This window comes from Panthera tigris, chromosome C2 (genome assembly GCF_018350195.1).
Source record: "Panthera tigris isolate Pti1 chromosome C2, P.tigris_Pti1_mat1.1, whole genome shotgun sequence".
In the NCBI taxonomy this organism is placed as follows: Eukaryota; Metazoa; Chordata; class Mammalia; order Carnivora; family Felidae; genus Panthera; species Panthera tigris.
Window position 1 is genome coordinate 86,324,332 of NC_056668.1, and position 13,440 is coordinate 86,337,771.

Here is a 13,440-nt window from a genome sequence, read left to right on the forward strand (position 1 = left end):
GCCTTTTGCCAGCTCCCCAGATGATTCTCATGTACATCAAAGCTTGAAAAGCCCCCACTAGAGGCCAGTGGAATAGCGTGAGGGGAGCAACTGTAGCCTGTGCCTTCTGCAAACCCACTTCAGTTGTCTAGAAACACAGGATTCTCCCTCTCCTTTATAAAACACTGTACAGCCTTTCATCTTTGGATATCCAAATTTAGCTCAAATCAGTTTGCTTTGTGGGTAAGATACGTTTACTATATTAATAGTAGAGCAGCACTGAAACAGTGATATCCCTGCCTCATGAAATAAAGTCCTAAGAAATTTTGTGCAAGGATTAGCCACCTTTTCTATAGTTTTTAAAACCATTTAGGGGAACCTGGGTGGCTCAGTCAGGTAAGTGTCTGACTCTGGATTTCGGTTCAGGTCATGATCTCACAATTGTGAGATTGAGCCCCATGTCCGGCTCTGTGCTGAGTATGTGGAGCCTGCTTGAGTTTCTCTCTGTCCCTCCCCTGCTCGCATGCTCTTTTTCTCTCAAAATAAATAAATAAATAAACATTTTAAAAAACATTTGTTAAATTACCATATCTAGCACTCAGCAAGATGAGTTTTAACTTTCTTACAAATATACTTATGTCCCAATTTTGACATAGATAAATATGGTATTTTCCAGGGGCTTAATATAAACTTCGCAATGCTCTTGCACCATTTAATTAGTAAAGGCTTCAAATTTCCTAAAGAACTGTTAGAGTCAGTCTCAGAAAAAAATCTGAAATAGGCTTTTTATTTATTTACTTATTTATTTATGCCTTGATGCAGGTGCTTAGAATTACAGCCCAACAACTTGAAAGCTTTGATGGCTTTGGCTGTAAGTTACACTAACACTGGCCATCAGCAGGATGCCTGCGAAGCTCTAAAGAACTGGATTAAGCAAAATCCAAAGTACAAATACCTTGTGAAGAGCAAGAAAGGATCTCCAGGCCTTACCCGGAGGATGTCCAAGTCTCCAGTTGATAGGTATGCTTCTAACTAAACGACCGTGGGCAGTAAACACCCATATACACAATTAGTCACCTTAAGGGTAATTAACCCCCAGCCCCAGCCATTCCAGAACTATTGTAGGACAACATCCTGCTAGAAGAGCATCTCTGATTAAAAAGATTGATGCTGAGAGCAGAACCAACAATTGGACACATGATCAACGTTGTAGTCACGCATAGGCGTTTATCTGAGTACCATAATTCGAAGCAAAGTGCTGTGGACATATAATTAACCTAAAATAAGTTACAAAATGCACCACATTTCATAAAGACTGAGAATTGGATATGAGTAAAAACGGAAGTCCTTTCTTCTAGGGGTTTTGTTTCTATCAGCAATAAATCATGATGTTAAATTCTTTCTCATAGAGCCTTGGGGTTTTCCACATTGGCTCTCACAGGGTCAATGAAACTCTCCTTGGGAAGACTTGACTTAGTACAGTCTTGTTTCTGTGTATGACAAAATATTTCATGAAAATCAGCAGGTATTTTTTAATGTGCAGTATTAGTCCTCTCATTAAGGGAATAATGTAATGTTCTCTTAGAACATTCTCTTAGAACAGTGGACATAATAGTAAATAATATATGTTCAGACTATTTGGATTATAAATCTCATTTTTTCCCTTGCAGCTCTGTTTTGGAAGGAGTTAAGGAATTATATCTGGAAGCTGCCCACCAAAATGGAGATATGATTGACCCAGACCTACAGACAGGTCTGGGGGTACTGTTCCACCTGAGCGGAGAATTTAACAGAGCAATAGATGCATTTAATGCTGCCTTAACTGTTCGGCCAGAGGTAAGTGCCCAACAAGAAACCATAAAGTTCTCTGTTAAAAAATAAGTTGCCGCAGGCTACACTTTGCACATTTCTGCTACACCTTATTTGCCTGCATCCAATGGTTTAAAAATTATGAGTACTAATGATATGCTTCTGTGGCTGTTAATACTTGAGTACCTAAAATAGAAACATGAACTACCTGACAGCATCAAATGATAGCTGCTCTTTGATGAATGAAAGTCATTTCACAAAGCTGTCCGTAAAATCATTTGAGTAATTTACCACTGTCATGGTCCCCATCCATGAGCACTGGATAAATTTTTCGCCACCATCCTTCTTCTGCAAGAAATATGGGAATACTCTGTCACCGTGACTCGTACTGGTTGTTAGTTCTAATTTTGTCATCAGGACTATTCATTATGGAACCGTCTCGGGGCAACCTTGGCGAACGGAGACCGCAGTGAGGAAGCTGTGGAGGCCTACACACGAGCACTGGAGATTCAGCCAGGCTTCATCCGATCCAGATACAATCTGGGAATAAGCTGCATCAATCTGGGCGCCTACAGGTGAAGTATGGTCACAGGCTGAGAACCATGAGCCACATGCAGGGCTGAGGTGAAAGATTGTTTCCCAGTGAAAATACCTCCTTTTGTAGGAGTAACCCTCCTCCTCTTGTCAAGGGAAAATTTGAACCCTCGGATCCTGGGGCCTGTTGCTGCAGGAACAGTGTGCTTCAGTGTTTCTCAGCCTGTGGCGAACAGCGATCATGGAGGCAGCTTGTGAAATGTAGATTCCCAGGCCTCTCCCCAGAGATTTCCATTCAGTCAGCCTGGGTTGGGACAAGTTAGTAACACTTCCAAGGGCAAGTGTTTGAGAAACTTGAACATTCCAACCCTTCATTTCCCAAATAAGCAAAAAAGAGAACCTTGGGGGATAGGGACAGGGAAACCAACAAAATGAGTTAAGAAGGTCCAGGGTCAGTTTTTGGCAAAGCACAACAAAAAGTCCAGGTTTTCTAAAACTACTTTGCCAGTAAAGTTGGCTAAAAAATTATTTTAAGAAAAAATTTTAAATGGTGCGTTTATGGTTTAAAATGTCTTGTTCTGTCATGATTCCTCATCATCAGGTCTATATCATATATACTATTTTTTATGCATCTACAGGGCCCATAAATGACCTTTATTTTTTTTAGGTAATGAAAGTATAGGTAATTTTTCCTTCTTTAGCTTTCTACTTTTTTGACTTTCTAAATAAATAGGTATTATTTTTGTAATTGGAAAAAAGAGAATTGTTAGTTTTAAATCCCACAAAAAATGTAACCCTTTCTCATTCTCAGAAAAAGCCTGGCTTTTAGAATCAGACAAGCTTGGATTCAAATCACAGCTCTGCCATTTACTGGTTTTGTGATTCTGGGCACATAACTGTGAGCCTCAATTTCTTCACCTGCTTAAAAACAAGTGGTGATAATATTTATCCCGCAGGATTATTATGCAGGTTAAACGTAATTGCCTAGCACAGAACAGTAGTCAGCATTTATTATTATGATTCTGATCATTGCCATCATCATCAGTATCCTTATTATCTATTCAGATAAGTCATCAGAGAGCTACATAACTGGCTTGCAATCCCTTTGACATCTGAAAAATTGCTGTTTCTGAACTGCCTTGGGGATTGTGCCATTGGCAAATATTGACGTTTCAGAAATTGGTTGCTACATTTATACTAGAAGAATCTTAGAACATTAGTCACTGGATTATACCCGTCCTCCAAGAGGACCTTGTTCAGGTTAAAACCAGGAATAGCTGAGTGACTCTGCAACTGGTTTGCTTTATTTCATGGGCACTGTGAAGTGTGCGACTGCAGAGACCCTCCTTACATCAGCTCTGCAAAGGGTCACGGGAGAACCTTTGCTGCCCCCTCGCACATCAGCTGTCAAAGGCCTGGCAATGTCCATTTTGTATATGAAGTTCATTCTGGTCTCATCTGATTTTCCTAACCCGATTTTATCTTTACCCCTTTTAGTCACTTAACTTTCTAACTATGTCATATAGATGTATTTAATAAGATACCTTAGGTCCTTTGTTGGAACAGGGAGAGATGTAAATAAATATGTATGTACATGTAGTCATATTAACTTCTATCAGAGGAGGCTTTTACAAGGCTTCTGGTAGAGTAGTTCTTAACTGTAACTCCTCGTTACAGTGTAGAAAACAGTACTTGAGATGCCAATAAAATACTTTCTTGGCACTTACATGTATAAGCCTCAGTAGGGCACCCGCTTGCAGGAGGCCTTGAAGGTCCATGATAGGTAGAAATGGGCAACTCTACCGGGAATGGATTTTTAATCCTCAAGCAGAAAGTCACCTGTACAGGAGCAAGTCAATTTTAGAGTTGCCATATAAAATACAGAATTCCCAGTTAAATTTTAATTAGATAAACAGCAAATATGTTTTTAGGGTAAGTATTTTCCAAATATTGCATGGGACATGCTCATACTAAAAATTATTGTTTATCTGGTATTCAAATTTAACTGTGCATCCTGTATTCTTACTTGGTAAATAGGGCAACCTTGATCAAATGGCTACTTAAAAATTTCAAAACATCTCAGCTAAGCTCTGTGGGTCCTTTATCGTCATGCTAGATGTGGGAAATTTTTATCAGTACTAAATATTTTGGGTTTTTTTTCCCCCTGAGAAAAAGAAGACCACCAAGTGAGACATAAACCTTAAATGAATTCTGAAAATAAGTTTAACTCGAGGTGTAAGTGGATAGTTAGGAAATAATAACCCTCAATAGAGATGTGGCTGAGAAGAAGAGCCAAGAGCTGGTTCAGATACTTCCATACCCACCAGGGTCTTGGAACTTCTCCCTCAAGGGCTGCAGGTGTCTATGTACATAGCTATGACACTTGTTTGTCATCGCACATTTTCTTTTTTGTTTGTTTTTTAGAGAGAGGGAGAGAAAACGTGAGTGGGGAGAAGGGTAGGGGGAGAGAGAGAGAGACAGTCTTTTTTTTTTTTTTAACCTTTATTTATTTTTGAGACAGAGAGAGACCATGAACGGGGGAGGGTCAGAGAGAGGGAGACACAGAATCTGAAACAGGCTCTGGGCTCTGAGCTGTCAGCACAGAGCCCAACGCGGGGCTTGAACCCACGGACCGCAAGATCATGACCTGAGCCGAAGTCGGCCGCCCAACCAACTGAGCCACCCAGGCGCCCCGAGAGAGAGATAGTCTTAAGCAGGCTTCATGCTCAGCGCAGAGCCTGACGTGGGGCTCAATCCCATGACCCTGGGATCATGACCTGAGCTGAAATCAAAAGAGTGAGATGCTCAACTGACTGAGCCATCCAGGCACTCCTGTGATTGCACATGTTCTATAAAGAGTCAAAGCAAGTCCCCAGTACTTTATACAATTGAAATAAGGAAAGGAAATTGTTGGCGTGAAATGTGTAGCTCGAAATGCTACCCCTCTGTCAGTAGGAGCTCCAAAGGATCTTAAAATTATCAAGAGTGAGGACTCTTTTTAATGAAAACATAAATCACATCCCCTTTCATGTTAATGTTTTTAGTATTAATATAATGAGGGAAAGATATTATAAAATGAGGAATGCTTTTAAATGAATGCACTTTATTAATCAAGACATACATGAACAGCTTATTCATATATATGTGTGTGTGTAAACCATTTAAAAACTATTCATACATATACATGTACAATCTTCTAAATCCCCCAGAAGGACTCTGTGTTCCCAAGTTGGAGAACAGATTTAGACTATCTTCATGGGGACCGCTTCACGTTGCCTGGCAAAGTTAGCATTTAGACTATTCTGGTACTCTCCCTGTCCCTCAGAGACCACTGCCACACATGGGGCAGCTAGGAACAGCCTGTGCATGAGGAGATTCCGGGGTCTTTCTCCCCCAGAGCTCTTACGAGCCTAGGATGATGAGAGGAAATGGAATTCTTGTCATTTGAGCTGCCATCCTGGAACAAGGAAGCCAGAAAGGGCCTCCAAAGTAAACCCCACATGTGCATCTGTTTATAAACCCCCCTCTCTTGCTTGATTACTAAACATCCAAAAGAGAAGATGATTAGAATCCCAATCCCTTCCATTAGCCAGGTTGCCAAATACAGTGGAACCATTTCCCAGTTGCCATTTATTTCCAGGCAGTCTAACAATACAGATGAACCAATGTCTAGATCATGTTCATTGGAATCAGAAGTCCAGCCTCACTTCAAAGCTTCTTACCAGATGCTTAATAATGACCTTGTGGGATTAAGTGGGATCAAATGTGTGAAAAGCTTTTAAGAAGAGTAAAGCAGATACAAATTAAAGCAGTGTCATCATTCTTAGCAAAGACCAGTTTGTCTGATACAGAATTCATGCTTCTGGGGACAGAGGTCCTGAGAGTGCAGACAGAAAGCACACCGGGTACATGAGCAAGAGAGCAGCTGTGGACAGAAAGAGCTGGAAGGTTCACAGACTTGGTGTTCTCAGGACTCCTTTGCACTTTTAACAATTATCAGGCACCTCCAAGAGCTTTTAGGTGGGTTGTATCCACCAATATTTACCATATTAGAAGTTAAACTGAGAAAGTTTATAAGATTCATTTAAAAATAATAATTAACTACATGTTAACATAAATTAGACATTTTATGAAAAATAATTATTCCCCAAAACAAAAAAATGTTTAGCGAGAAGAGTGGCATTCTTTTATCATTTTTGCAACTTTTAAAAATATCTTGCTTAGGGGCGCCTGGGTGGCTCAGTCAGTTAAGGACCAACTTTGGTTCAGGTCATGATCTCATGGTTCATGGGTTCAAGCCCTGTGTCAGTCTCTGGGCTGACAGCTCGGAGCCTGGAGCCTGCTTCAGATTCTGTGTCTCCCTCTCTCTCTGCCCCTTTCCTGCTCGTGCTCTGTGTCTATCTCAAAAATAAATAAAAACTTTTTTTAATATCTTACTTAATAGAAGACAGATTCTCATATCTGTCTCCACATCCAATCTATTGGGATTTTACATATTGTGTAATCACTGTACAATTCCATTGTACATTCGTGAGAAAATGAGAATAAGGTAAAATAACATCTCGGAATTGTAAAAATAATTTTGACCTCACTGATCCTAGAGTTCCCCGGACCACACTTGGAGAACTAGTGATCTGATTTAATAAAAGATTTCACATAAATTGATCCAACTGTACCTCACACAACAAGATTTTAAAATGACTTCTTGGGGCACCTGGGTGGCTCAGTCAGTTGAGCGTCTGACTTTGGCTCAAGTCATGATCTCACAGTTTGTGAGTTCAAGCCCTGCAAGGGGCTCACTGCTCAGCGCAGAGCCTGCTTCAGATCCTCTGTCCCTCTCTGTCTCTCTCTCTTTCTCTCAAATAAATAAATAAATAAATAAATTTTAAAATGACTTCCCATAGAACAGAACAGAGACAACTAACAAGGGCTTCAACTACATGTGGCCGTGGGAAGGACCAAGTGGGGAAAAGACATTAGAGAGTGGATTCCACGTGGCTCAGTGAGATGCTGGGGCAAGGGCAAGAATAGTTGAAGATGGCATTAGGTTTTGGTGCTGGTTGGATGGTGATGCCATGAACAGAAATCAGGAGAACCAGTTGTAGGTTTCCCCCACCCCCATCCCATTTTCCATATTCTAAAATGAAGCATCTTTTTTTTTAATTTTTTTAATGTTTATTTATTTTTGAGAGACAGAGCACAAGCAGGGGAGGGGCAGAAAGAGGGAGACACAGAATCCAAAGCAGGCTTCAGGCTCTGAGCTGTCAGCACAGAGCCTGACACGGGACTCGAACTCACAAACCACGAGATGATGACCTGAGCTGAAGTCGGACGCTTAACCGACTGAGCCACATAAGCGTCCCTAAATACCAGGTGTTAACAGAACTTCTAAGTGGAGATAACCAACAAATTATTAGAATCAGAGTCACAAAAGGGAAGAACTGGAATGAACTTATATCACCTAGACCATTTGGAGATGAAGAAAGTGAAGCCCTGATAGTAACTTGCTGACATCCCCAATCCCTTCTGGAACAGGGTGGGGTATTAATAAATGCATATGTTTAAAAGGAAAAAAAATAAATGAATAAAATGAGTTCTATTATCCCTATTATACAGTTGGGGAAATAATAAATTTGCCTAAGGCTAAATGCTTAGGATTCCAACCCAGATGTTCCGAGAGCAAATCAATTCAGCCCCAGCCGCCTCCCATATTACTATCACTAATAGGAATAGTTAAGCCACTTTGTTTCTGAGTAGGGCCAGATGCTTCCTCTTCAACCCTAGTTGTATAATTCACATTTGCAAATGGATTCTGTCTTTAAATTACCCCTGAGGTAGGGGGAAAAGGAATGCATTAATGAGTTAGCAATGGTTTTGCTATTACTCTTTCTGTCTCACATGACATTCTTAAAATAAAATTCCCTTTTTCTTTCTGGTTTTGCTATACTGAACAATGATTTTTCACAAAAGAATAATGAGACAACCAGAAGGTTGTTCCTCTGATGATCTAAAACACCTCAGAGAGGTGATTTAGGGTTTTGAACTAAAAGAAGTTAATCCATTTTTGTTTTTTAAGTTGCTAACTCTGAAATTTGTTGCATTTTTAAATGTCTGTTTTTCTACCCTCTTAGAGAAGCGGTCAGCAATTTTCTCACTGCCCTCAGTTTGCAAAGAAAAAGCAGGAATCAACAGCAAGTTCCTCATCCTGCAATCTCTGGGAATATCTGGGCTGCCCTCAGAATCGCACTTTCTCTGATGGACCAACCAGAACTCTTCCAGGCGGCTAATCTCGGTGACCTGGATGTCCTCCTAAGAGCTTTCAACTTGGATCCTTGAAGGAAAAGAAAAAAAAAAATTAAAAATGATAAATCCTTATCTGTGTAATTGTACTAAGAAATGCAAAACTATTTTATTATGAATTCCAAAAAGGATAAAACCAGATGTCCAAAAGGCCATGGTGATATGACACAAGGGAACTCCTACAGACGATGCCCAGTCTCTGTTCAGATTCAAAAGCACAAAATGTTGTACATAGAGTCAAGGTTGGGCTCAGAAGAATAACTGAGAGACACAAAGACAAACCAAGATAAAGTAACCGTGTGTGAATACTCTTCACAAGCTGCAAGCATATTCAAAACACGTCCTTTGGGGTTTTTGTCCTCACTTTTGCAGCTGATGACACACCTAAGGAACTTGCTCATAGGACACCTGGAGAAAGCACTGCCTCTGATCAGGGAATTCTGACTGTTTCTGAACTACCCCCTGCAATTCCCCCTTTTACAAGGTAGTTTGGGCCAAGGTGCATGCACATATATTAACCCTTGACTAAAGAGAGGCATTGCTTAGACCTGTTCCGATTTTAACTTTTACTGTAGCCCTTCGACTCCAGAGAGGGAGCTTTGCTGGCAAAAGCAGTTTTGCACTAGAAATTTTTGCTGTTCCCAATCAAAACTTTTCTGGGACTGTATATACGCACTTTAATATCTTATTTATGCCTTGCTGGAGTTTTGTTCCGTTGCTCCAATTTTTAACTTAGGGGTGAAAGATTCAAGAACTCGGCCTTGTTAGATCAATGGACCAAATAAAAATTCCTGAAAATAGTTTTTCATAGTGTAGAGTTTTGAAGGAGTTTTTCTGAAAGCAGATAGGACACAGGGTGTAAATATGTCAAACACAGATCTTATTCACATGCTTTCTGGGACCGTATGAACTTAAGCAAGAGACATTGTACTGTCCCTTCATGCATTCTCTGCAGGGAGGAATTTGGATGATTATGGGATTTCTATAGAGTTAACATTAACTTGCTTAAATGTCATACTTTACTTGCTTTCTGACTGCCCTGCACACCAATATTCCTTTTAAACTGTTAATATTTTAAATAGTATTTCGTAAGAGTGATACATTTTTTCCTAAAAATTAAGTGTTTTCTTAGTTCCATAATAATCTGCATTGCTCTCCCTTCTGCATTCTAATTGATAGAAGATCAATATTTTCTAGCTGAATCTCACTGAATGTCAGTGGTTTAATATGAAAGATGCATGCTTCTTTGGCTCTCATTTGGAACATTTATCAAGTATCAGGAACCTTCTGTCGGTAGTGGTGTTTTATTTCATTGATTACATTCTACTCACTTCTGCAGGGTGTGTTGTGCCCTGTTGGGGCTTGGTGATTATTTGGATTGACATCATTTTTTAAAGAGTTAGAAAAATTGTTTGCAAAATGCTAACCAAAACATAAGATCGCCAGTGTCCAATTCTAGCAAGTTGTTCTAATAAGTGGTCCTGTTCTTCTTTATTGTTTCTCCTTCCTTTCTTCCTTCCTTCCTTCCTCCAGAATCTTCCCCAAAGCAATCTGATCCCAACTTTTTCTTCGTGTTCTTTGGTTAATAGTAGCTGGTTACTCTCATGATTATAGTTACCAAGCAAACAGCATTTGAGTCAAGACAGTTTAATTGACTGGAGAGTTAGCTTCTCCTGGTGAGGGCGGTGGAGGAGGGGAGCGGGGTGTGCAGGTAGAAATCCTCTCCTCTATTACCTTGGAAGTTCCTCAGGTAGGAAGGGGCCTCAAGGAAACAAGAAACCACAAATCCTTGAAGTTCACGTGTGTTATAACGACAGAGAGTTTATAAAGACGAAGAGTTTATAAGGTTTATAAGGACAAAGAGTGGAGAGCCCTGTGGTGTGCCGGGCTTTCATCTTCACTGTCGAAGCTCACTTGGGCAAAGGTGATGCCCCCAGCTGGACAGCAGGAGGCAGAGGCATTAAGGCATTCACCATTGGGCAGTAGTGACAACCCAGTCTTTGCCTACTTCCTTCCAGTCTCAGCAGCAAATAAAGCTCAACAATATTTTCAAGAATATTCTTTATAATTTTAGAATCCTAGAATTCAGTCTAGAAAGGACTCTCAGGGCCAGAGTCCAAGTTCATGGCAGCTGCCTGCTTGAATATCCCTGAGAGAAGAACATCCATTCCATGCATGTCGCTCCCGCCAATTCCCGTGCGTTCACTGGCTGACTGGCTGATTTGCATCCATCGTAGTCCATTAGGAGCCTCTGAACACAGGATTCAAAGCCAGCTTTGCAGGTTTCTGTTTATGATGCCACTCTATACTTTCAACAGTAACCGAATTTGCAGTAATAACAATAGGCTGTTTTCTTAGATTTGTTGGCCCTACATGCATGACTTCAGTTAATAGTTTAAAGCCTGACAGTAGGGTAAATGCAGGATACTTTGATTTAATTTGATTGTTGCTAAGTGGTGATAAATTTTGCAGCCCAAGTTTGATTTTGCTGTCAGAATACCAAGTGAATTCAGAGGAGAGTAGACAGTTTTCCATTCCCATCATACTTGGATAATTTCAGTAGCACTTTCTTCAATATATCTAGTGTCCATCAGAACCAAGATTTTCATAGTCTGTTGCCTATCAGGAAGTGCAGAATTATTGCCCAAGATATTTTTCAATAGTATTTTTAAACAAAATTAAGTAAAAACAGTTACTAAAAAATAAGTGAAAGTTTATAGAAATCAGAGCACCACCAAAAATTAGTAAGATTTTAGAATGATCTTTATTGTATGCATTTTTCAAGTATATACACATTTTTTTAAGACAGAACTGGTTTTGGTATCTTACCCTGGTGGTATGAAATTGTCATTTATTCTTTCCATTTCAAAAGGCAGGGTGTCCTTGGTTCCTGTCTAAGGCACCCTGGGAAGGCTTTGAGTTCCTTTTTTCTGAGAGTCTTACTAAGTAAGCCTAAGATCTCTTAGAGGATGGTACTGGTTTTCTAGAATGGCCCTTCAGTTGCATGGATGTAACTTTTAAGAACTTATTTTCATTGGCAGATTGGATGAGAATGCAGAGAAATCCAGTGATCACTGCTGAATTTCAAGATATGTTACACCTATGTCAAGTGGGCTATTTCTACGTGCTGTTGTACCTTGACAGTGGGGATGAGGCTTCCTCTTAAGGTCATTCCCCATGACACCTAAAGAAAGGCAGATATTGTCCATCAGGAAGCTTTTAGCAGACAGCTATGAGCTGTGCTTTCTCAGCCAATCTGTATTTGAGCTAGAATGGCAAATTAGAGACACTTCACTGGGCTAGAATGTGCAGGACATACTCACCTTCAGAGTTGGATGCCACTCTTCTCCTTTTCTTTAAAGGGAACTATTATGTTGTATCTTGGGTCCATGTCTAGATACTCATACTAGGTAAGTCTTTCTAGTATATTCCTGCTATACAAGCAAGACTTGAACACAAGTATAGCTAGTCCCACATACAACAGGAGTTCCCAAAATCTCTTCCATACACTTTATCCATGAGCTCTTTGGGAATATAGAGAAAGCAAGATGGTCATTTTGTGTCCCTTCCTCATTTGCCCCTGAATCAGTTCCACAAGACTAGACTGCACTTTAAGTTAGTGGTTGCTATTGTTTTATACCTTGAAATGATTCTGAAAGGATTCTAGAAACAGGGTATTCTGAAGGTTTCATTTGTGTACCAATTTTTTTGAGTCCTCATATTTTAGAAATTATTAAACATGCACACACATGATTTCAACTTTGTAAAATGATTTCAAATTCATTCCGTCTCCCGATTTTACTGCACAGTTTCCCTGTCATCTCAGTATTTATAGAACTGGTTGAAATTAAACTGTTTTGAACTAAGAAGTAGATAGATATATATTTTTTTAAAGAGTGTTCATAGATGAACTCTGGCATAAGGTTTGTAAAAAGGCAATTTTTAAAAAATAAAACGTATAACCTCAGGTAAAAAATAACGCATGCATTAGTACTTGCAAATCTGCCTACTCAAATATTAACCAAAGCATGCAAGATAACTGTACTGAATGTAAATTTACCCAGTGCATGGTTAAATCTCATAGGGTAGCCTATTTTTCCTTGCTTCTGAGCAAGGAAACATTTTCATGAACTTTGCGTTATAGTTTTACTATTTGCTTTTAATATCTTCTTGTCAAGACTGTTTTCCTGCTATCACACTACACTGAACTTTACAGATATTCACACATCTGGCTTATGCAGTGTTGCAGCCAGTGCCAAATGAATCTACTGAGGAATCCAGGTACTTAGACATCTAAACAAGTTTTAAACCAGTTGAGGCACAACAGATCCAAAACTCAAACAAAATCCGTGTGTCTGAACACTACTAAATGCAATTGTGTTGATTGCTTCCACAGAGTTTTGGGTTCAAAATTCTGAATCGTGCATTTCAAATATTTTCTAAAATGTAGGAGTAAATTAGAAATACTGACCTTCTAAATAAGGTGGGAAGGTTGGGGTAATGTCAGGCACATGAAAACCACCATAAGGCAAAGTGGACGTGACGGCTTAATTTGCACAAATGTTACATAGTGAGTGTGTGGGTGTCACACCATTGTCCTCAACATGGCCCTATTTATTTGATAAGTGAGTGAGCTACGTGGGCCACATCCCTTAAGAAACTGGACTTGGTCTGTATGTCTAAAAACACTGAAAGTCAGAGATAATGAGGTGATTTCATGGTCACTCAGAATGAACTTGGAAGTCCTCTCACTGCCTTTTTCTGTAACCCCTGCTTCATGAAAAAATAAGGGCAAGGAGACCAGAAATGGAGGGAGCA

The 13,440-nt window shown here is 39.8% G+C and overlaps 1 protein-coding gene across 3 annotated transcripts in view; it reads left to right on the top strand.

The window, feature by feature from the left end:
* Nucleotides 1-9,525, top strand: part of PEX5L (peroxisomal biogenesis factor 5 like) — a 163,905-nt gene extending 154,380 nt beyond the window's left edge. For all 3 annotated transcript variants that reach the window (XM_007094576.3, XM_007094578.3, XM_042956800.1), the window contains 4 exons: nucleotides 802-999; nucleotides 1,650-1,815; nucleotides 2,206-2,363; nucleotides 8,454-9,525. In XM_007094576.3, coding sequence (XP_007094638.1) covers nucleotides 802-999; nucleotides 1,650-1,815; nucleotides 2,206-2,363; nucleotides 8,454-8,658 — 727 coding nt within the window. In that variant the 3' untranslated portion in view covers nucleotides 8,659-9,525. The remainder of the gene's footprint in view (nucleotides 1-801; nucleotides 1,000-1,649; nucleotides 1,816-2,205; nucleotides 2,364-8,453) is intronic.
* Nucleotides 9,526-13,440: the final 3,915 nt, after the last annotated feature.